This window comes from Abramis brama, assembly GCF_963993115.1.
Source record: "Abramis brama genome assembly, chromosome: 12".
Lineage (NCBI taxonomy): Eukaryota > Metazoa > Chordata > Actinopteri > Cypriniformes > Leuciscidae > Abramis > Abramis brama.
This window is the reverse complement of record NC_139974.1, coordinates 3,543,236-3,567,775: the sequence shown is the minus strand read 5'-3', so window position 1 is coordinate 3,567,775 and position 24,540 is coordinate 3,543,236. Positions and strand designations below refer to the sequence as shown.

The window sequence follows — 24,540 nt, the reverse complement described above, 5'->3', positions numbered from 1 at the left end:
AACGGCCTCTGCACTCAATTGGATAGATCTAGAACCAATCAGAGCAAGAGAGTAAGTGACGTATGTTGAGCGACGCATAGTTGTCAACAGAACTAAACTGCACACACGCTGGAAGAAGTAGAAGAAGATGAGTGTAAATGATCTTTGCCGGCGTTGTAAAAAGAATTTAAGAATACACGGAGTACTTACTAACACATCAAACATTTTCGAGCAAAATACTGAAGGTGAATGCATATACGAAAAAGTTCTCCGTCTAGGATTACAACTCGACAATTCAGTAAACAAATCTAATCGCATTTGTCGGGCCTGTCAGAACTTTGGAACACGGTTGGAACGCGACATCCTCTTGTTTAAAAAATGGACTGACGACGAAGTAGACCAGACTGAAAAAGCTTGTTCATCTGAGGCATCAGATAAAAGAGACCGGGAGCCTACCCCCTCCAAGACGCCCAGGGCTCTGAAGAAGTTTTGCCCCAATCCGTCAACTCCAACCGGTAAAAAAACACGAAAAAGCATTACAGAGGTAAGCTTGTTGTTGATGAATTTCTACTTATGATATGATTATGAGAATAATTTCTATTGCCAAGTTTTTCATTAGTGAATAGTGAGTCGTATTTATTGTCCAGTGTGATAAAACACACTTGCATTGCCACACTACTCATTTCAGTGTAATCTGCCTATGATTAAACCATATTAGTCATATTTGCAGATATATGGTAGCCTAGTGTGTATCCTGGAAGTCAGCTCGAATTTGAGTCATGCAAGATGTAGTATGAGCTAATTTTACCAGGATAAACTAGCACATGATGTTGTGTGATTTGGCCTTTGCCAACATGTAATTACATTTCCTTGTGTAAATGGGCTAACATGTTACACAACCCCCATGTCTGTGCACTGCAGTTTCTCACTGTTTCTCAGACCTTGCTCTGACCTGCTCTGCAAATGCATATGGGGTCACCATATTTAACCGTCTGTATATTCAAATGTAATGCCAATGCACATTATACTTATCTGGCTATTCCATAATTCTTCACACTGAATAATTAACTTATATTTCAGGTTGTCACCCATTACCCATCACAGATCGTGGCCAAGGTATGTCATCCAGAAGATGCCTTAATAGTGAACAACATTAATAAGAAAAAATGGACAACAGCTGCAAAGTTAATATTGAATCATAAATGCCTATTGGAGGAAATAAAGGTGCACATCCTGGAGCTAGTAAGCAATGAATGCAAAAATATCTGTGATCCAAACAACGGTTTCATCCTGTGGAAGTCATCTCCAGATGATCTGAAAGCCTTTTCATTCACCAGCTTAAAAGCAGACGTAAAATGTTTTTCACCATTCCTTTTCTCCATTCTCACAACTGCCACCAACCACTCTCAAACTGCAACTTGTGTAGCAGCTTCCATTGCTTTGAGAGGAAGAGAAGCCCGCCTGTCAGCCTTTGCATACTACCTAGGTAGTATACTACATTATGGTGGGGCGAAAAAATCAGTGTTTCAAAGGCTGAGCAAAATGGCCATAACAACAACTCACCAAAATTCTGTAGAGAAGCAGAAGGAGTTGGCACTGCTATGTGGTGGATCTCTAAAAATGTTAAAAGTCCAGAATGAATTTTTCTTGAACTCTGAAGCGGAAGGGAACATCGATGTTGGTCAGAGAGTTGACACCAGCAAAGACCAAAGCACAAGTGATCCGATGAGTCCACTTAACACAGTCCGGAAAAGCATGGAAGAGCTTCACTTGTCAGGTGATATTTCAAATGACCCATACAGAAACACACCTAACACATCAAATGCAGTGTCTTCTCAAATATTATGTGTCTATCTTTTGATTAATAATAATAATAATAATAATAATAATAATAATGTCTTGTAATTGTTAATACTTTTTCTTTTCCAGCAGACGAAATGGCTCAAAGAATAAATGACTCTGAAATAGCTGTGCTACCTTTCAGCAGAATAAGTGACTCTGAAGCAGCAGAGCTGGGCTTGAGCTCCTCTGCTTTTCCGATCACACACCCCACTCCTCCACCAACATATTCCTTAATATTTGACAATTTGGACTTTTTCATGCGTGCACATCATCAGTCCACCCTCCACAGCAACAAATCCTTACACTGGATTCATCATATTGCAGTTCAAGATAGAATCTCGACACATCACCTTGGCAATGACAAACCGGACCATGACATCCTTCAGTACGACCTTTGCAACTCACTCCCCGGACTAGAAACCCAAGCCTATATGCGTCGTGAGTTCATTGTTCTTGGGAGCCGCATCCTTACCCAGTACCTGGCTGTTTTTAAACCCTTCTCGAAGGTAGTGGTTCACCACATGCCACATCCATATACAGAGGAAATGGCTAAGTGCTCCACTGATGTAAGTAATTAGTTAAATCTGCACAAAAGAAATACTTAATATACATAATTTCACCACAAACTTAACTACAATGTCATCTATTATTTCTTCTCAAAGTACCCTCTGGGACTGCTCTTCAAAGATGAAAACAAAACGTCAGATTTGGTAGACGTACTTCGCCACCTTCAGAAAGAGTAAGAATATAATCAGCCTATACAGTCACTTTTTTGGCACTAAAAGGGTTTCATTGCAGCTTACAATTCCACCGTTTGTGTGTAATCCATTTAGGTATGTACCAAAAGGACCAGACGGTGTGTCAAATATATTAGTAGGAGGTGACCGGTTGACTGAAGGGAACTGCCGAAACATACAGTGGGCCTTCGCAGATGGTGCTACAAAGGAAGACAGACTGGAAGGTCTCATCTTTAAGTTTGAGGACTGGCATGCCATCAGAAACCTATTTGAAGTGAGTAACAAACTATAGAATAATGTTGATTAGTAAAGAAATTAAAGAGTCACACCAATGCTTTAGAATATATATATATATTACTTAAAGTGCTTGTTTGACAAGTTATGTTTATCCTCTGTTGATCACAAGTCTTCTATTTTAAGATCTATCATCGGATTTTCTATGATGGTGCATCCTCAAAAGAACATGGCACACTTCTTGCCAACATGACGAAGTTGAGGTACAACATCTTGTATCTGCAAAACCATGAATACATAATGTGCAATTATTATTATTGTGTTTACAGTCCACTTCATCATTACAAAATGCTTGTCTTTACAGTCTAAAAAAAATTTACTGTTGTTTACTACAATGATACTATGACAGAAGTATTTTTTGTTAACCATGCTTTCCACAGTTGTTTCACAGAAATCCAGTTCACATGTCTGGATATTTCATGAATTGGGTTGTTATGGGATGGGGAACACAGTCCTGCTATCATGAAAGCAGCCCTACTATTCTCTGGGTGCATTATTTCAAGTAATGCAGTGGTATGGTATATTTTAAACTTAAAACATATTTTCACTAACTGTGTGTGGGCAGTTCAGGCTTTGTTAAGATGGTTGTGGGTTAGTTTCAGCAGTGCTAAAGTGTACACTGGACACACAATACTCTTACTGCCCTGAGTAAAAGACTGTTTTTAACACATTAACGTGTGTATGCGTGTGTGTGTGTGTGTGAGAGAGAGTGAGGCAGTGGTAGCATAGAGGTTAAGAACCTGGTCGTCGTGCAAAAAAAGTTGTTGGTTCAATGCCCTTATTCAATTCCCTTGTAATATAATTGAAACATGTAATTGACTTTGAATAAAAGCGTCTGCTAAATGAATAAATGTAAATGTCTGTGAGAGATGGACATAATAACACTGAGAAACCTATGTCAACCATTCACTAAACTATACATGTTTCTGTTACATAGGTGCAGCAATGCAAAACAAGGTCCCCATGCAGATTACAATGCCTATAAGGATTTTGTGCGTAAGGACACAACTGCACTGTTCCTAGCTGCTGCAATGGAGCAATTTGGCTTGCAGGATGTCACAGGTAAATTGACACTTGGCATCACATTCATATTTGAGAATTATCATTTATCTCATAAATACATGTATCTATATGTTACTACTGTTATTGTTAACTGCTAAAATTGTAATTCACTTTGATAAAAGTTAACACACAATATTAATTTTCAATCTCTGCATTTACACTAATGGTGGTTAGAAGTTAAACATTTTAATCCATGTGCAAACAGAAATTCCAGATGGGTTTGTCCCAGCGCATATCAATGATGGATTGCCACAACTGAAGAGGAGCTGGCTGCATGACAAGGTTGGAGAGGTTGTGGACACCTTTGTCATGCTGACAGACGTCACAGAAGCTGCAAGTCAAAGTCAAGCTTCGACAGAGCGAGGGCAGAGGCGGAAGTTTCCGTGTCGTGCGGATGGGTGTGGCAATGTGTATACATACGTCAAGGCAAGGGAAACACATGAGAAAAAGAAACACAATCTTGTGGCTCCATCTGACTCTTCTCCAGAACATGTGAGTCCAACAATCCAAGATCACAAAAAAGAACACACTGAAGCCAGACTTGGCTTTGGCTTCTTCCTGCTAAACATGCAGGATGCAGTAAGAGAAGGGGATGGTGAAAGGCTAATGAGACTTTATAAAGTTGCCCTTCTTTTCTATAAAGCGTATGGACACAGCCATTATGCCTATAGCACCTTCCTACTAACACTGCAGGTAAACGTCACACTGTCCCCGCGCATGGCACACAGTGTGATGTGGAACAGGTTTTGGAATGGTAGAGGGGGGAAGGGGAAAAATATTCCACTTGACCTCCATCTGGAACACCTGAACAATTTTTTGAAATCATTTATGAGAGGTTTGGGGCCAAACCTGTCAGAAATGTCGGCAGCCAGAATTAGTAAGTCCATTGGCATCCTCAAGGAGCTGATGGACAAAACAGACACAGAGCTGGGGCTGTCAAGGCCGACTGGCATTCACCATGTAGCCCGAGAACAGGAGGATGTTTTAACCCTGTTAAACGTTGTAAGGGAGGCTAAACTTTTCCAAAATCAGCCAGGCAGACAGTTTCACACATTCCCGAATTTCAGAAAAAACTTGTTGGTAAAGCTGAAATACCGGGAATTATGGCAGTGGATGAAGTCCAAAGTAATGGACTGGAGAACTGTCCCTATTTAAACAATTATAATGATGGTATTATATTTGTAATTGCCATTATATTTGTATTATATTTAATTTTTTTTTCATATGGGACATTGTAAATAATTTTGTGTTTTAAATGTATATATTTTTTATATCCACATCCTTGAAACCATTTTTTTGTGTGTTTTCTTATTGGTTATCTGATCAAAGTGTATATATAAATAATTTTGTTTTAAATTTATATTTTTTTTATATCCACATTCTTGAAAGCATTTTTTTGTGTTTTCTTATTGATTATCTGATCAAAGTGTATATATTATGTTGAGATATTAAAAGTCTTTTATTAACATGTGTTATTAATCTTTTAAAATGCAAAAACAACCACCACCAGATGAAAAATATAAACAATGTCAATTTTATTTAAAACTGTTTAATACAAGAGAGGTGAAAACTTTTGCACAACAAGACAGTCAATAAGAACCTGAAGCTATAAGTTTGAGCCTGAATTTGAAGCTAGTCCGAGATCTCCAACGCTGATAAGCCTGATTCCAAGCTACTCAGTGATGATTGTACATTGTCATCCTCATGCTCTTCATCAAAGTAACCAGTGTAGTCAACGTCAAACGGAACAACACTGTCATCAAACAAAATAGTGTGACTCTGCTCGATGTCATCAAAAACTTCATGCATAATTCTTAGTATTTCTTTTGCATGTTCTAGTTTGAATATAGGGAGATTATGGAGAATGAAGTTCAGGTCAAATATCTGTGTGCAGTGCTCTAAAACCGCATCAATGAGTTCATCTCCAAAACCAGTACAGGCTGTGTCGACTGTGTAAAGATTTGTATGGCCCTGAAGTAAACTACTCCGGTAATTATGCAACAGGTCCCTGATCAAAAGTTTGTCTTCATTTGTGACCATTCTGCATTTGTCAGTTGAAGAAACCTCCCCTGGAAAATGTTCATATTTGGGGGTTGGCTCCCCACAACCATCCGGTTCACAAGAACAAACAGAATGGCAGTGGGTGCAGCACAGATGTCCTGGATCGACAGATGTAGTGTGTTCCTCGAAATGGCAGTACAAAGCTTTCCGCAGACAACTAGTGATTCCAGTCTCAAGTACTGTCTTAACTACTGGGTCAAGCTTTGTATGCTGTTTGACAGCGTAAACAATCGCATGTGCCTGCAACCCACCTCTGCCAGCCCTCCCGATTTGCTGAACCATGGCTTCCACATCGTCCGGTAAGCCATACATCACAATGTGTGATATGTTTGGAAAATTTAAGCCCATCCCTAGAGCTGTTGTTGCCACGACAACTCTGCAGCAACCCTGTCCACTCAGAGATGACAGCACTCTGTTCTTATTGTGAGGGAGAGTCTGGCTGTGGAACATGCCTATAAGTAGGTTTTCAGGTTTTTTTGCAGGGTCTCTCTCAACCCAGGAATCTTCACCCAGTTCACCCTTCAAATGGCAGAATACTCTGCCAACCTCCCTGACTGTTTTACAGTAAATAATAACTGGCAACATGGAGAGACCTTTTTCTTTAACATCCCTCACAATCCAGTCTAGGCAGTCCAGTGTATTGGCAGGAAGTTTGATCAGACCAAGTCTGATGTTTTTTCTGTTAGGGCTCAGAGCCAAAGTAGTTGGATTGTCCATCTGCAGCTGTTTCATTACCCTGGCTCTGGATTCATGATCAGCAGAAGCAGTCAATGCCAGCACAGGTGTACCTGTAATATATGAAAGTACAATAAGCAACCAATTACATAAAAGTAACAGTTAAATAAGAAATAATGAGTAGTATCATCTACTGCTTTTTTATCACCGTACTGACATCTAAAAAGAGTATTTCACTTATAAGGGGTACAGTGACTACCAGTATGGGTATGGAGGGTGAGTACATTCAAAGTGACACCCTTGTTTGATGTCAACTCAGAGATGGTTTTGAACTTCTGGTCACACTGATAAACATGCATCGATACACACAGTACCTGCATGCAACTGATTTTAATTAAAGTGGTGAGTTATTAAATATCTAAGACTGTACATGCAGGACGGATATTGTTTTGTACATACATACCAGCTTTAACTAGGGATCTAAGTTCTCCCAACTTGGCGAAACTCTCGCGAAATGGCGTATGCCCTTTTGCAGCCTGACCCCTGATAGAAATAACACATTAGACAGTACATTAATACATTAGAACTGTTGGTTATTTCAGTACAATGAGACTAACGTTATGATTATACTAAGTCTGAGTTAGCAAACATACATCGACACCTAGATACAAGATATGTTTACAACATTTGATTCATATCACTACATTATGAGTTATTTACTAAGTCAGACGATCTCTTACCATTTGTAAGTGAGATGAACTTCATCCACGACGATACCCATTACGTTGGCTTGAAAAACAACGGAGCCTAGCATGTCTCTCCACTTCTTGTTGAGCAGCCAGGATTCCGGGCTTCCAAAAAGAAGCTGGCAACGACCGCTGGTTATGTCCACCTCATTGTGCACGCCGAGTTGCATCGCAGTGATGCCCATTTCGGTTGCTTCTTTCACTTGATCCTCCATGAGTGCAACCAAAGGAGAAACCACAATGACCACAGGGTTATCAAAGCGCCCCATCTTCTTCGCGACCATCGGGGACAGCTGATAGATTAAACTTTTGCCGAATCCCGTAGGAAGGACGGCAAAAACATCTTTCCCATCAACAAATGCCTTGATCGCGGTTCTCTGCTCCTCTTTTAAAATTAATGCGATGTCAATATCTTCAATAACAGATGCGATAGCAGAATCTACACAACTCAATTCTCCAGCGGCAGCCATGAATTCAACCCAAGCGCTCCTTGATGACGTAGATAATTACATTACCGTTGCTCATCTGTCAATCATCATATAAAGCCCGCCCTGACATTGTGATTGGTCCGAACAATTTTTGTTCGGGCATAATAGATCCTCAACGGAGCGAGTCCAGACCGAACTTCCCGACCAAAAAATATTGTGGGCGGGGTTCGGGCTGGCACCCAGGCTACAAATCCACAACACTATAATGTATCTAGTTGATCATAATTGTCATAATACACACATTAAGGCCACAGCTTACCTTATAACTTTATTTCCCGGTGGTAGAAAAATGCTGTGGGAAAAGAGAGAACGCTGTTAGAGTAACGAACGTTAACTAAGAAAAGCATTAAGCAAAGCTAAAGTTCAATTTTGACGGTGTAGCTAACGTGAAGCCCCACAGTTAATAACTTAATACGGTACTACTAATACACTTATTAACACAACCAACGTCTGATCATTCAAATTTGCGCGCTCAAACCTAGACGCGAATCTGCTCCAGCTAAGTTACAAAAACATGAAACAGAACTTAACTAACGCTAATTTGGTTCATACTTTTAAATAACATGCAATTTCATATTAAAAACAGTCATCAAATTGACAAAGTTTGAAATTAAACACTTACCGCACTGAATCCGTCGAGTGAGACCATGGAGGAGATCAGGCCAGGGAGCTCAGATGACGCAGTTGCAGCGCGAAAATGACGGAATTCACAGTAGTTTCTTGTAAAAGCCCCGCGCCTGCATTATATTCACAGTAAAAGTCTAAATACGGTATTATATTGTGAAATATCACAGTTAAAGCCTGTGAAGTGGTAATAATGTAATTACCTGTGAAATATTACAGTTATATATTGTGAAATCCTGGAAATATTTTACAGTCTATATATCACATTTTCTTTTATGAATGTTGCACACCCTCCACCTCTACCATTAATCCTGTCCTTCCTTATTACCTCATAGCCATTCATCTTAAAATCTAATGACTTGCATAACCATGTTTCTTGTATACATATGATATCAGGAGATTTATTCATATCTGCAATATACTTTTTAAACTCCTGTCCATTAGCGATTAAGCTTCTGGCATTCCAATGAAGCAACAGGAAGGACATGATAATATTATATATCATTACATTGAGATGCATCATAATTTGTTGTTATACTACCTTCTGTTCTCCCTTCTTTAGACTGTAGAATCTTATGTACTTGCTCTGCTGATATGCCGATGCAGTTCAAGAATTTATTTGCACATTCTACCACAATTTTTATTTTATCAGATCTTCTTTCTACCTGCCCAGTGCCATTCACCACTGCACAGATAAATGCCACAAAATCAGTTTTGCTCATGTTAATGTTGTCATTTGAGTCATTCTTTATCAAGTTCAGCTGTTTCATTGACTTGTCATTCTGAGAGGTTTGTTCCGGTCCAATATGTATTCTTGTATCGTCTACTACATGTTTCACTCTACGAGCTGCTTCTGCATATGTTACATTCTGCGTGGATTTTACCTTTTGGATTTCACGAGCTTGTTTCTGTACTGGACATCCTGCATATGCAGCGCTGCACTCTAAAAACTGCTGGGTTAAAAAATAACCCAACCTTAACCACCCGGCTGTGTCACTATTGGACAGAACACGCGCTGGGTTGGTTTGACCCAAGTGCTGGGTTTTACCATTTAACCCATATTTCTGGGTCATTCATTTGACACAACCAGTGGGTGAAATTAACCCTCTTGCTGGGTTAAGTCTTACTCATGTGCTGGGTTAAGTCTTACTCATGTGCTGGGTTATTTCTTGTCTCATTGCCTTAATAAAATTAGAAACAAATATTTGTTATATTATGAATGTAAAATAATTATTATCTCTGTAATACAATAAACCAGAGAGGCCACTGTATGATTTAAATCTCATTTTTTTTTTTTTTTATACATTTCTTTAATACTTTTCTTTATCGAATACAAATGTTAATCAATGTCAAAGGTCTGACATGTCCCCCTCATTTCATCCCTGAGGCACAGAATGTGCAGCAATTCTCCAGTCATCTCATTTTGTAAATATTCAACCATGTTGGTCCTCACCTGTTGATTACACAAGTCAAGTCATCTTTATTTATATAGCGCTTTTTACAATACAGATTGTATCAAAGCAGCTTCATAGTGATACTGTAACATGAATATAATACAACAAAGTTTGTTTCTAGAAGAATATTGCATCATCATCCACATTAAGTAAGGCAGATCAATAATATTGTTGAATATTAAATGTCCCCAACTAGCAAGCCAAAAGCCAAGGCAACAGTGGCAAGGAACCAAAACTCCATCAGTGACAGAATGGACAAAAAAACCTTGGGAGAACCCAGACTCAGTCGCTCAGTTCTCCTCTGGCCAACGAGCGAACAGTGTATGATTTTGATCCAGGCAGCATTACAGGTCAGAGGTCAGATTGAATAAGAACATTCAGAATATTATCCAGTTTCATCTGGTTGGAAGTTGGAGTCATCACACCGGTATGGAGACGAGTTTGTTGAGGATCAGTCATGTCGATGAGGCCTTCACAGGGCTGATGAGGCTGGCCCTTCAGGGATGCGTCATGGATGGGTCCAGGCGCAGGTCCACTTTCTGATCTGGATACGGCCTGGATCCGGCTGACTTCAGTAAACTTTAGAATGAACAGAAAGACAAACATTAGCATAGATGCCATTCTTCTTATTAAATAATGAGTACATCAGGTGTTATAGGAAAGCATCCCTGGTTTCAGCTGACCTATGTTAAATGTTGACCTATGCTTTTTTTGTGGAAGTATCAATTTATTATTGAATATGCAATTAAAATTATTGCAAACATTACCAAATGACCAAATGTGAAAAACAAACAAAATGTGTATTCAGCATTTGCAAACTGAATTATAGTAATAGTAATAAAATAGTAATTTGGACAAATATTATCAACATTAAGGCATTCAAATAAAACATTATTTTATTAAAAGTAAAATAGTACTGTAATGTTGAAAGTGTCTTTAACATTAAAACTCACAAACCCACAAAGCTGCTCGTTAATCTCCTGACTGGCAGCGCTGATGATCGCCTCATTTAGATGTTAACTTACACACAATAAAATGAAAGATGACATGCATTATGGTAGGTAGGCTATCATGTAAGTTTACATTTTTTAAGTTTTAAATATTGACGATCATTCGTTCAACTAAACGGATATACTTTTATTCTCAAAACTGGCGCCTGTCCATTTATTTCTCCTTTTTTCAGTCGATGTTTATAAAGATTGCAAGTCATACATTTACTAAAAAAAAACTAGGCTATATCAAGCTCTTGAAAGCCTTTTTTTTTTTTTTTTGTCAGAAACGATGGTTCGAGACATTACAGAAGACACACGCAGACTGCTGGAACTTACCTCAGTCATTTCTTCTGACGAGTATTTCTAAAACTACGCCAGCAGACTTTTCACTCACAACTCACTAGCTAGCCTAACGTAGCCTACATTAGAGAGTTATTTCCCGCTGATTGAAACTGCGCGTGTGGATTTCATACAAAACGCTTTTCTCACTTTTAAATACAACGTCCACAATGAATAGGCCTACGATAATTACATGATGAATTTAGAATTAAAACTGCATATTTCAAAAAGGCTGCTGATATAACTTAGCTGGTTTAATTTCAACTAATGATTTAACGATGCGGCATATTGTCAAAAATTCTAACCGGCTAGCTGTGGCTAATTAATGTTTCACGGAATAAATACGTTACCCCTCACACTTCCATATCAAAGACTGTATGTTGAACAGTGAAATTAGCTTGCTGCTACCACCACAACTTATTAAAAATATAGGTAAACATCATATTAACTTACCATAAAACACTGCCTGCTCCGAGTGGCGTGCTCCTCGAGTCAGGTCAGAAGTGAAGAATCCAGAAAGTTCCGCAAAGAATGAAAAAAGTAACCAGTTGCTGGGTCAAAATAACCCAACCAGCGGTTTATTTGTGAATGACCCCCTTACAACTCATTTGACCCAGCATGAGCAACCCAATAATGTGTTTATAGTACCCCAAACAACCCAACCTTTTGACCCAGCACAATCAACCCAACAATTTGTTTACAGAAACAACCCAGCATTTTTTTGAGTGTGTGTTCTCCCCCAACTCCCCCACAGTTGCAACACTTGATCTCAGCTCCTTCCTGACACTTCCCGTATTCATGCTCTTCCCTTGCTCAAGCATGTTGACCCTTTCACTGATCCCACTTCTTTTTCTATCACTTTTGATAGTTTAACAGGATGCATGTATTGCTCTGCTTGTTTGACAAATGTGATCATAACTTTTATTTCCTTTTCCTCACTGTTTCTCATCATCCTTTGCCCTGAATCCCTGGTTTTACTTGTACATAGTTTCTCATAGTCAGACTCATCACCCATGTTACTTCCTTTTTTCCTTTTATTATATCGTACTTCTTGGAAATCCATATCTTGATTACCATCATCCGAAGAATCGCCCATTATGTCCACCTACTTCAACCGAAGAACCGTTCCTTTTTTGTCTTTTTAGAATCTATTAATTTGTCCTGACGTTTCCTGAAAACAAAATCTCGAAACGCCGTCCACCGCCACCTGATGCTGCTCCACTGAATCCTCCCTCCACCGTGATGACCGGATCCGGGAAACGTAGTTCCAACACACACACCTGTTGCTCAGGGGATCTACTTATACACAGCACCACCCAGTGGACAAAAACATTACTATCCCAAAAATGGCTCCTACAATGGCGTATCAGTATTGAACACTTGTTGCACTGGCTGTTTGGGGGTGAGTACTCGATTTACTGTAATGCACAAGTTCAAGGAATATATTAAGTCCATGCCCATAAGTGCGTTTCCACTTTCACAATATAGAAATGTGGCAGGTAGTGAATGTTCACCATGTCGCGCAGACGTCTTAATACATCCCAGCACTGGAAGGTCATCTTTTGAATATGTGACAAGACGCACATCTGACTGTTCCAAGGGTAGTTCAGAGAAGTGTTGCTTATATTTATACCATGGTCTGGGTGAATACTAGATTCTGATTGACTGCAGGGTGTCCATTATAAAGTGATAGAGGACACCTTGTAAAGGAGTTCTGCTGAAACTGACTGTTTACCGTTTGAGATTAAGAAATAAATGCGCTGGCTACATCAGGGGGGTATTCCAGAAAGCAGGTTATGTGACATACCCGGGTAAGTTTAAGGGTAAGTTAGTGGACAACCTCAACTTTCGGTTCCAAAAACGGAGGTAACTTTCTGGGTATGTATGTAACCATAGGAACTTACTCTCTGAAGATAACCTGCTCGGTAGCAGGTTATGTTCCAGGGTTAGTTTGTTTCAGAAGGTTACTGAGAAAGGCGTGCCATTTTGAAGACGATCCAGTGGATGTGGAAGCACAGATAATACTCACCTAACCACTCGGTGAGTTGCACAGTTTTGAAAACGAACGTTAAGGGTTGTTTTAAGGGCATGTTTGTGCATGGCCATAGACTCCCATTCTAAAGCGGTCATGGGCAATTCTAAAATAGTCAAAAAGTCGAGACTAGAACCATTGTCAAAAAATTTTTGTCCACCACTCTTGTTCATCCAAAACAAACTACAAAATAGACTCAAAGTGTTAAATACCGGAATTGTCCTTTAACCAAGCTTTCTGGAATACCCCCCAGGACTAAACCAAAATCAACAGAAGACAGGGGAAAACGATAACAGAAACACTGAAAACACTAAAACAGAAATCAAAACTACAACAGATAGATTTTCATACTGGTTTTAGAAGTATCCACAGGCGTTCTTACTGTTGGGTGGTGATTTTAATATTACTTTAAATGACTTGGTCGACAGATGGCCTCCTAAGCAGTCGGGATCTTCTAGTAATGCTTTGAAAACCTTTATGCAAAAATACAGTTTGGTTGATATTTGGAGGGAGATGCACCCAAATCAAAATACTTATACCTGGAGTAATACGAATGGTACAAGGCAGTCTCGCATAGATTTTTGGTTAGTCACGAGTAACAAAGGATAATGTTTTAGTTAATATTCTTGTTACTCCCCTAACAGACCACAAGGCAATTTTTATAAATATTAGATTTTCCTCTTTTGTAGCGCCACATTGTAGTTCCTTTTGGAAAATGAACATTTCTCACTTAAAGGTGCTGTATGTAGGATCCAGCGGCCTCTAGCGGTGATGTTTCAGATTGCAACAACAGCGCTCGTGCTCGTGCGGGTGCTCAAACTCAAGAGCGCGCGCCGCACTCACTACCGGCCACACTGAGACTTTCAACACAACGGAGAAAGCATCACACAACATGCTGGAAACTCATGTAAACTCCCACTGCAACATTACCATAATAGGCTACTTTTATCAGCTTGACGTATAACTAATGCTCCATGCTCGTACCATGATAACGTTACATTGACTGTATTTTGCCGACATGTGGTGTTATCTAGCATAAGGCATTTCACTAACTATTCGTGTATCTTTCACAATTAGCAATGTCAACATAGGTCAATGAATGATAACGAAAACGGTTAGTCAACTAGACTGAACAATTTCAGTGTAACAATAAGACAGTAGGAAGTAATATTACTGTAGGCCTACTGAACGTGTCTGGAAATGTGTATTATAAACAATATGATCGTAGTGGGATGAGTGACGTTAGACAGTAGACCTAGTACATAAAATAAAAGTTACATCCTAAAGCACCTACTTTTTGTTATCATGGAACAGTCTTTTGTATTCATTTCATGTCTCATGTATGTTGTATTTTACCTTGCTATTTCATTACAGTTTACTATTATTTATTTCAGCATATCTGAAAACTTGTAATTTATCAGAAAAAAAGCCAACTCAGGGTCTGTTTTTATAGGCTACCTAAAACAAAGCGGAGGTCTCTCCATAATTCAAACGCTCTGCCAATGTTGATCCGTGTTTTCGTCCTGAGTCGATCCGATTGACGTTTGGCCTGACGAGCTTCAGCAGATAATTTTTTTTATTATTTTTTATATTTTTTTGGAGTTTGTGTTGGAGTCTGTGTTGTGCTGGAGGCAGGTCGTTTTTTGGTGTTATCAGACTCCATGTCGTTAGCTGCAGTGCAGTCGCATAGACTGTATATAAAAAGAAGAGAGGCTCGGGAGCGCGCATGCACGTCACATCCGGTGGATTTCGCAGAAAATCCGACCCGGAGACTTCACATAAAAATAGGAATACTGGCCTTCAGAGGTAATAGCAAAACACGAAAAGTGGATCATTGTAATGTGTGATTACAACCCCTTCACAGACAGGCAATAAAAAAAGGATTCATTTTATAAAAAAAAGTTACATACAGCACCTTTAAGGCACGATTCAGTTAAATTAGAACTTATTAAATTATTTCTGTACATTGGGATTTGGCACAAAAAGGAGGAGCCTTTGGCATATATTGGGAACTTTTAAAATATGAAGTTGGTAAATATCTAAGGTCCTATGGTGCTTTGCTTTTTCAAACTAAACAGAATTTCAGAGGAGAAAATTGTGTCTGAAATCACCTCTCTTTCTATGGTGTCTCCTGACAGGATCTCACCTGAGGAAAGATTGCGATTGACTAGTCTACAATATAAATTAGATGAGATCTATGAACGCAAAGCAGAAGGAGCCTTTGTCAGGTCGAGAGTTAAGTGGTTAGAAAAAGGTGAACAAAACTCATCATATTTTTTCAATCTTGAGAGACAGCGGGGTAAGCGTAACACTATTCACCACTTGAGCATCAATGGTCATGTTACTGATGATTGTCAAACTATTTTCACTTCTGTCATAACTTTTTTGCCAATCTTTACAAATGCTATTGTGCTGATACTGCCACTGTCTTCTTAGACTCTTTAGAAAGTGTCAATTCAATTAGTGCTATAGAAAAAGATTTTTGTGATCAGGATATATTATTAGAAGAGGTAGCTGGTGCCATAAAACATCTCAAATGTAACAAGTCACCTGGCAATGATGGCATTACAGCAGAATTCTACCAACTATTCTCAGATATTCTTTCCCCTTTTCTTTTGGAAGAATTTATTGAAAGTATTAAAGTCCACATGAAATCAGAATTGACCATATTTACTTTGTTTGCCTAAATTGATCGTTTTGTGGTGAACAATTCATCCATGCAAGTCAATCCACACAAAAAATTTTTTTGGCTTCGTAATCTTTAATCAAAATCTGAAAATGCCCCTCCCCTCTGCATTGGAGGACCTTCTCTGATGACGTAGGTTTGAGGAATTGGTTTGGGCAACGCTTAACCACTCCCCTCAAACTGTTAGTCTGTTATGAGCAGAGATGGAGAGGAGGAGCGCTAGAGTAAAACCCTGCCCTCTGTTCAATATTCCGTTTCACTGGGAAATGCGTCGCAACACTGGAGAAAAGTCGCTTGGAACTTCCGGTTCACGCGGACTTTAAAAACCACAAACTTCCTCCCAGTATGACTCAAGGAGTAATTTCCCTCATTCCTAAACAGAACAAAGATTTGCTTTTTATTGACAATTGGCACCCAATAGGTTTATTAAATAATGATTATAAGATTTTGGCTCACATACTTTCCAAAAGAATAAAACATGTGCTCGATTCTATAATAGATGAGGCTCAATCTGGTTTCATTAGTAATAGACATCTATCAAATAATATACGTTTATTTTTAGATATCTTAGATTATTCTAGTCTAGTTTCTGATGATAGTTTTGTTCTTCTTTTGGACTTTTATAAAGCTTTCGACACTCTAGAGCATAGCTTTATTTTTCAGTGTCTTGAGAAACTTGGATTTGGAGATTTCTTCTGTAGTGCCATAAGAACTTTATACACAAATGGCAGTATTCCGTTATTCTAAATCATGGTGCTACCCACCGTTTTGAAATTTCAAGGGGAATAAGGCAGGGCTGCCCCATTTCACCTTATCTTTTTCTTCTCGCTGCTCAGCTTCTCTGTGCTCACATAAAAACCACCAATCTGAAAGGAGTAGCTATTGCTGAACGAGAGGTGATTATCAGTCAGCTTGCTGATGACACGACCCTCTTTCTTAGGGATGCTATGCAGATCCCTTTGGCAATAAGTGTTATTGAGTCTTTCTCCAAAGCCTCTGCCCTGCGTTTAAATGTTCAAAAATGTGAGCTTTTGGCCATAAAAAACTGCAATGACTCCTTTATTCACGGTATTCCTGTGAAAGAAAAGGTTTGTTATTTAGGAGTTTATAGTGAAGGATCAAATCAAATCAAATCAAGTATATTTGTATAGCGCTTTTTACAATACAGATTGTATCAAAGCAGCTTCACAGTATTAAAATAAAATAATACAACAAAGTTTGTTTCTAGTGGAATTTATTGATCGATAGAATAAAATTAAATATCCCCAAAATATCCCCAACTGAGCAAGCCAAAGGCAACAGTGGCAAGGAACCGAAAAACTCCATCAAGTGACCTAATGGTGTCCTAAAACTCCATCAGGTGACCTAATGGAGAAAAAAAAAACCTTGGGAGAACCCAGGCTCAGTCGGGGGCCAGTTCTCCTCTGGCATTTATGAACTAGAGGCTGGATTGTAGTTTGAAACTGTGAGATTAACAATATTATATGAATGCCTGGCTGAAAAGATGCGTCTTTAATCTAGTTTTAAACTGGGAGAGTGAGTCCGAGTAACGAACAGTATCAGGAAGGCTATTCCAGAGTTTTGGAGCCAAATGTGAAAATGCTCTCCCTCCTTTGGTTGATCTGGATATCCTAGGTATGACCAAAAGCCTCGAATTTATTGATCTTAAAGAGCGCGATGGATTATAGGGTGATAGAAGATCCGTTAAATAGACTGGAGCTAAGCCGTTTAGGGCTTTATAAGTCAGTAGCAATACCTTATAATTAATACGGAACTTTATAGGTAGCCAATGTAGTGATGATAAAATCGGTGTTATATGATCATATTTTCTTGATCTAGTAAGAACTCTAGCGGCTGCATTTTGGACTAACTGTAGCTTGTTTATTGAGGATGCAGGACAACCGGCTAATAAAGCATTACAGTAATCTAGTCTCGAGGTCATGAATGCATGAACTAACTTTTCTGCATCAGAAACTGATAGCATATTACGTAGCTTAGCAATGTTTCTAAGGTGGAAAAAGGCAGTTTTTGTAACATACGAAATATGATTTTCAAAAGACAGGTTACAATCGAGTATAACACCCAGGTCTTTTACTGTAGAGGATAAAGTAACAGGACATCCTACGATGTCAAAGTTGTATTGTGAGAGGTTCTGTGGGCGGTTTTTTGAACCGATAAGTATTACCTCTGTCTTGTCTGGATTTAATAAAAGAAAATTACGCGTCATCCAATCTTTTATATCTTTAACACACTCTGTCAATTTGGATAAATTAGCGTTTTCATCCGGCCGTGATGAAATATATATTTGAGTGTCATCAGCATAACAATGGAAACTAATTCCATGTTTCCTTATAATATTTCCAAGTGGCATCATATATATTGAGAATAACAGAGGGCCTAACACAGATCCCTGCGGCACTCCATAGTTTGAATTATGATCGATTTTTCTCCATTTAAATAGACAAAATGGTAGCGGTCAGATAAGTATGATCTAAACCAGCTTAATGCTTGTCCTTGAACACCAGTATAATTTTGTAGTCGATCTAAGAGTATTGTATGATCTATAGTATCGAACGCAGCACTTAGATCAAGTAAAACTAGTATTGAGATACAGCCTTGGTCAGAAGCTAAGAGTAAATCATTTGTGATTTTAACGAGCGCAGTTTCAGTGCTATGATGCGGCCTGAATCCAGACTGAAACTTTTCATAGATATCATTTTCTTGCAAGAAAGAGCCCAGTTGAGTGGACACAACTTTTTCTAGTATTTTAGACATAAAAGGTAGATTTGAAATGGGTCTATAATTTGCTAGATTATTATGATCTAATTGTGGTTTCTTAATGAGAGGTTTTATAACTGCCAGTTTAAATGTGCTTGGAACATGACCTAAAGATAAAGACGAGTTAATAATATTGAGGAGAGGCTCTTCCACTACAGGTAACACTTCCTTCAGTAGTTTAGTTGGTATAGGATCTAATAAACATGTTGTTGTTTTAGATGAAGTGATAAGTTTATTTAACTCTTTTTGTTCTATAGTTGTAAAGCACTGTAATTGTTCTTGCGGGGGGAAAATTGAGGCTGAATTATAAGGCGCGATTGAGGATTGAACGTTTACAATTGTGGTTCTGATGTTTTCTATTTTCTCAGTGAAGAAGTTCATGAAATCATTACTACTAAACTGTAACGGGATATTTTGTTCGGGTGACGTCTGTTTATTTGTTAGTCTAGCCACGGTGTTAAATAAAAACCTAGGATTGTTTTGGTTGTTTTCTATTAGTTTGCGGAGATGCTCAGCCCTGGCCGCTTTTAGGGCCTTTTTATAACGTGACATACTGTCTTTCCACGCGATTCTAAAGACCTCTAAATTAGTTTGTTTCCATTTACGCTCTAAATTACGGGTTTCTCTCTTTAGAACATGCGTAGTATTATTGTACCATGGTGCTTTAATTTTCTCTGTAACCTTTTTTAATCTAACGGGTGCAACAACATCCAATGTTCTAGAGAGAATGGTGCTCATAGTGCATAGTTCTTCTAGTTCATCTGTTTGTTTGGGTTCAGGCAGCAGCTGAGACAGATCAGACAAGCAACTCGAGAAATTATCTATGGTGGATGGAAGGATTGTTCTGCCTGGTCGAAAACGCGGCGCCGCATGACATATTACAGCAGTACGTAATATGCAAGTTACCAAGTAATGGTCAGTGACATCATCACTTTGTGGAATGATATCAATATCGGTTGGATCGGTTCCATATGATATAATTAAATCGAGTGTATGATTAAGACGATGAGTTGGTCCGGTGACGTTTTGTTTGACCCCAAAGGAATTTAATAAATCTATAAACGCAGCCCCTAACGCATCATTTGGATTATCTACGTGTATGTTAAAATCTCCAACAATTAATGCTTTATCTACATTGACCAATAGATCTGAGAGAAAATCTGCAAACTCTTTTAGGAAATCAGCGTAAGGCCCAGGCGGTCTATATACGGTAGCCAAGGCTAGAGATAATATGGATTTTTTTCTAACATCTAAGAGCGTAACATTTAGTACAATTATTTCAAACGAAATAAAATTATAACCCGTTTTCTGAGTAACATTGAGAATATCTCTATAGACCCCTGCAACACCGCCGCCACGACCAATCAGACGGGGTTCGTGCTTATAGGAGTATCCTAATGGAGTAGACTCATTTAGACCGAAATAATCATTAGGTTTAAGCCAAGTTTCAGTAAGGCAAAGTACATCGAAGCTATTATCTGTGACTATTTCATTTACAATAACTGGAATAGACACAGTTTCTATGCAATATTCTACACTATTTATATCAGTTAATTTGGTGCAGCAGAGACTATGATTTGAACTTATGGTTACTAGTCAAAAGGTATTTAACATTTTGGAGATGTTATCTGACAGAAGATCCGATCCGAATCTGCTTGGGTGTAAGCCATCAGCACGGTAAAGCCTAGGACGCTCCCAAAACAGATTCCAATTATTTACAAAGAGCAGTTTCTGCTCATTGCACCATGATATTAACCATTCATTTAGCGCGAATAATCTACTAAACTTTTCATGACCTAGTCGGTACGTGGGAAGCGGTCCTGACACAATGATCGTTATATCAGGCGATGTGCTGCGTACCGTATCGATCAGATTCCTGAAGTCTTTCTTCAGAGCCTCTGTCTGTCGCAGCCTGATGTCGGCCCCTCCCGTGTGCAGGACCACAGTTCCGACGCGCTCGTTCAGAATCTCGGGAACGTGAGCAGCGATTTCAGAAACACGAGCACCAGGAAAGCAGTGACTATGCACCTTACTTTTATTTAACGTAGCGTGTACGTGCCGAACGATGGAATCACCGATGATCACAGCATCGCGTTCTGTTTCGCTAAGAGGGGAGAAGCGGTTTTGTGTGGATATCTCGAAAACCGGGAGGGTCGGAGAGAGTTTTCTTGGTCTAGACCTGACTCGCGTCTTCCGCTGCGGAAATATCCAGGCTTCGTGGTGGCATGTTGGAGCCGGCGTAAACGAGACCATAGCTGATCGCGGCCTCGACGCTCGTGACCGATGCTGAGTAACGCACGGAGTAGACGAGGTCGGAGTCAGCGGGTTAGTAACGTTGATCACTGATTTGTGTGCAATTGCATCGGCGCGTGATGTTTCAAGAGCTAACCGCCGGTCTATCAGCTCGGCTTTTCTCACTAAAAGGTCGTGGATCTGTTTCTCAACAGCTTCCAGCTCAGACTGCAACGCGTGTAGCTCAAATGTGTCCTCACCTGCACCAAAAGGTAGACTACTTACATCTGATATATTCGCCATTTTAACAGATGGACAGTAAGTTAAGTTAGCAACGACGCTACCAGTGATGCTATCAATATTAATACTAATTTATGGCTTAAGTCTTGGATATAATCCGTCTTTTTAGTGGTACGGGTGTGGAGTAGACGCACGATAGGCGAAAAAAAAAATGTTTGTTTATAAATGAGTGCGGAGAAGACGCGTTCAGCCGTGATCCACGGACGTAACCTATAAGAGTATCCAGCGTTGGATCACTAGGCTTGAGACACGTCTGCTCAACAGTCCGCGTTGTAACTATGAGGTGAGGAAAAATAGAAAATGTTCGTTGTAAGTGAGTTTAAAGAGAAATCAAGAATTATAAATCAATCGATGGAGCTCCAAAGACAACAACGCGTTCAGACGCGACGCATGCGCATTCGCACAATGTTATATCAAATTTAGCATTTTCAAAAAGAAAGATGTAACATTTTTAACATTTTTAATTTTCAACCCCTTACGGATAAAATTCAGAAGAGATTTAACCAGTGGCTACAAAGAGATCTCTCCTTGAGAGGTAGGGTACTTCTTACGAAGGCTGAAGGCCTCTCAAGGCTTATTTATGATGCTCAATCTGTTCATTTGGAGTCAAAGCTTGGTAAAAATATTGACTCAAGTTTTTGTGGAAAAACTCAATTCATTATATTAGAAAATCCGTTGTAATGAATATTAGTGAAAAGGGTGGTCTTATATGGATTTTAGTACTTTAAACTTAAAATTAATTGGTTGAAACAGTTTAGAAAGAACCCAGGGTCTTTGTGGAACTTTATTCCTAATTATATTTTTTCTCAGTTTGGTGGTCTGGATTTTCTTCTGTTATGTAACTACAAAATTGAAAAATTACCAGCAATATTTTCTGCTTTTCATAGGCAGTCTCTTTTAGCATGGTCTTTGATATTTAAGCACAACTTTTCACCTCATAAATATTTTATTTGGAGTAACTGTAATTTTGTACAAGAATAAATTTATATTTTTTCAGAATTGGTTTGATAAAAATATTTTGTTAGTCAGTCAATTAATTAATTAATTCTCAAGGACTGTTGTTTTCATATAAGGAATTTCTAGATCATTTTCAATTTCCTGTTTCTCCCAAAGAATTTTCAATAGTTCTGGGTTCAATCCCATCAGGTGCTCTTGCTTTATTGAGAGGAACTCAATCTCTACTTCCAGTCTCTTTGAGTTTGGTTAATTCTTCTGTTGGCAAATTGTGCTTTGCCTTTCCCTTATAAAAACAATAATAGATCAGTCCGTTCACTATTTCAGCAAGACATTGTTACTTTACCGCCTGTGACCGCTTATCTGTTGGAAAAAAGTGTGGATGCTTCCACATCTCTTTTTTTTAACCAATAAAGTAAAATAAATTTCTTTTAAAATAATTCATAAATGCTACCCTGCAAATCAATACATGAAAAAAAAAAAGTTCAAAAAGGATATTTCCTCCAGTTGCTCTTTTTGTGACATCTCTGACGAAACTGTAGTTCATCTTTTTTGGCATTGTCCATTTGCAAAAATGTTTTGGCAAGATGTTTTAGGATTTATTAGGTCTGAAATCTATAATGAATGTGTGTTGTGTTGGAAGAATGTGGTCCTAGGCTTTGTTGATTTTGACCAATCTAAAAAATGCCATTTTTATGTGATTAATCTGATCTTGTTACTTGCAAAATTCCATATTCATAAATCTACATATCTTAATACTAAACCTCTCTTTCTTATATTTGTGAAAGAACTTGAAACATACTTCTTCTCAATTAAGTTGTCTGAGAACAAAAAAGTCTTAAAAACATTATCTGTTTGTAACTCTTTTCCTTTTTTCAGTGTCATGTAATTCTCATAATTTGTTAATGTTTAATTTATATTATTTCCCCCATTGTTTTTTTGTTTGTTTGTTTTGTTTTTCTTTTGTATTCTGTTGTTATCTGTTATTACTTGTGTATTGTTTTAAGCATTAATAATAATAATAAAAAATAAATAACAAAAAGTATAAACAAATGCGTTTCGACTATATAGATCTACTGACATACAGCGCTTTTATTCTTTGAAGAATTATACAAATGCCAAACGTCTGTTTTGTAAAGTTGATCGAACATATTGTATTGCGAAAATGAAAGGGAAAGTAGATGAGTGATCCGAACTTCCCGGGTCAATAACTCGTGAGCTAAACGTCGTTAATACACAAATAACACCTCTTTTTAATCGTAGTAACGTAGAGAAGCAGCTACAACATATTTTTTCGCAGGCTGAGAGACAGAGCTGAAGGGAACGTCTGCAAAGTGCAAAACCCGAAAAGCGTTACTACGAAAAGAGTCAATAACTTCACTGTCAGATAAGTTATTGAATATTTTTCATAAAAATCATAGAAATTATACATTTACAATTGTATATACAATTAAAAATGCGCAGGGTGAGCACACACAGCAGTAATAAAAGGATATGTCGCCGGATAGCGTAGCAGGCACGGATGGCTGAAGGTGGCGAAGGTGGCCGGCTTCTTCAGGCGCTGTCCTAGGCTTGCTGGTCGCTGGTTTCAACGGCGGCGGCTCTCAAGATCCAGCGATGCGAAGCGCTTCGCTGAAGACAAGAAAATCAGATATTTCAGCCTGTGAGCCCTCCTAATATATACACTGGCCACACCCATCTTGACGGTTAAAGGGGTGTGGAGGGCGCAAAGCGGCCTCATTGGATTTGACGTCACACAGGGCTCACTGATAGGCTTAAGCAGTTGCCGCTGAGCAGCCAATGAGCACGCTTATACAGCCTGCCATGGTCTGCCGGCTGCCGCAGTAGCACCTCAATGCAGTACACAAGATCCGAGGGGAGGAGTCGGATTTTATATAAGGGGTGGAGATTGGTAGGTTTAGGGGTGGAGTTGGGTAGGTTTAGGGGTGGGTTTATGGATTAGGGGGTGGAGATTGGTAGGTTTAGGTATTGTAAGGTGGGAGGAGTTGGATTTTATCCGACTCCTCCCCCCGGATTTTATGCTCTGCAGTGAGGACCATCTCGGCTGCCGCACTGTGTTGACAATGAATACAAAATTAAGGATAATTTTTGGCTTCAGATCTCAAAGAAAGAAGACTTTCCCGATGCGTAAGCAACTTACGCAATACGAGAGAACCTCTCGTAAGAGAACTGAGTTTAGATTGTTCTCAAGGGCAACATTGGGCTTTTATTCTACACACAAGTTTACTTCATTTGCCTGTCAGT

The 24,540-nt window shown here is 38.9% G+C and overlaps 2 protein-coding genes across 6 annotated transcripts in view; both read left to right on the top strand.

The window, feature by feature from the left end:
• The window catches only part of LOC311093954 (uncharacterized protein), a gene marked incomplete at its 5' end in the record, with an annotated part of 471,534 nt that overhangs the window by 386,654 nt on the left and 60,340 nt on the right, over positions 1-24,540 (top strand). The gene's annotated exons all lie outside the window — the stretch shown is intronic.
• On the top strand, positions 58-5,381 carry LOC311093328 (uncharacterized protein). Of its 5 annotated transcripts, none has more exons than XR_014608398.1 (9): positions 58-523; positions 1,060-1,756; positions 1,912-2,387; positions 2,484-2,560; positions 2,655-2,832; positions 2,979-3,055; positions 3,233-3,365; positions 3,790-3,914; positions 4,120-5,378. XR_014608398.1 is itself a non-coding variant. In XM_084130643.1 (7 exons), exons 1-7 carry the CDS (start codon positions 128-130, stop codon positions 3,273-3,275), a joined length of 1,947 nt encoding a protein of 648 aa, XP_083986769.1. In that variant the 5' UTR covers positions 58-127; the 3' UTR covers positions 3,276-3,418. The 5 variants fall into 5 exon arrangements, 1 of the variants encoding a protein (XP_083986769.1); XR_014608399.1 differs by having other exon boundaries at positions 1,909-2,387; XR_014608396.1 differs by having other exon boundaries at positions 2,979-3,365; positions 4,120-5,381.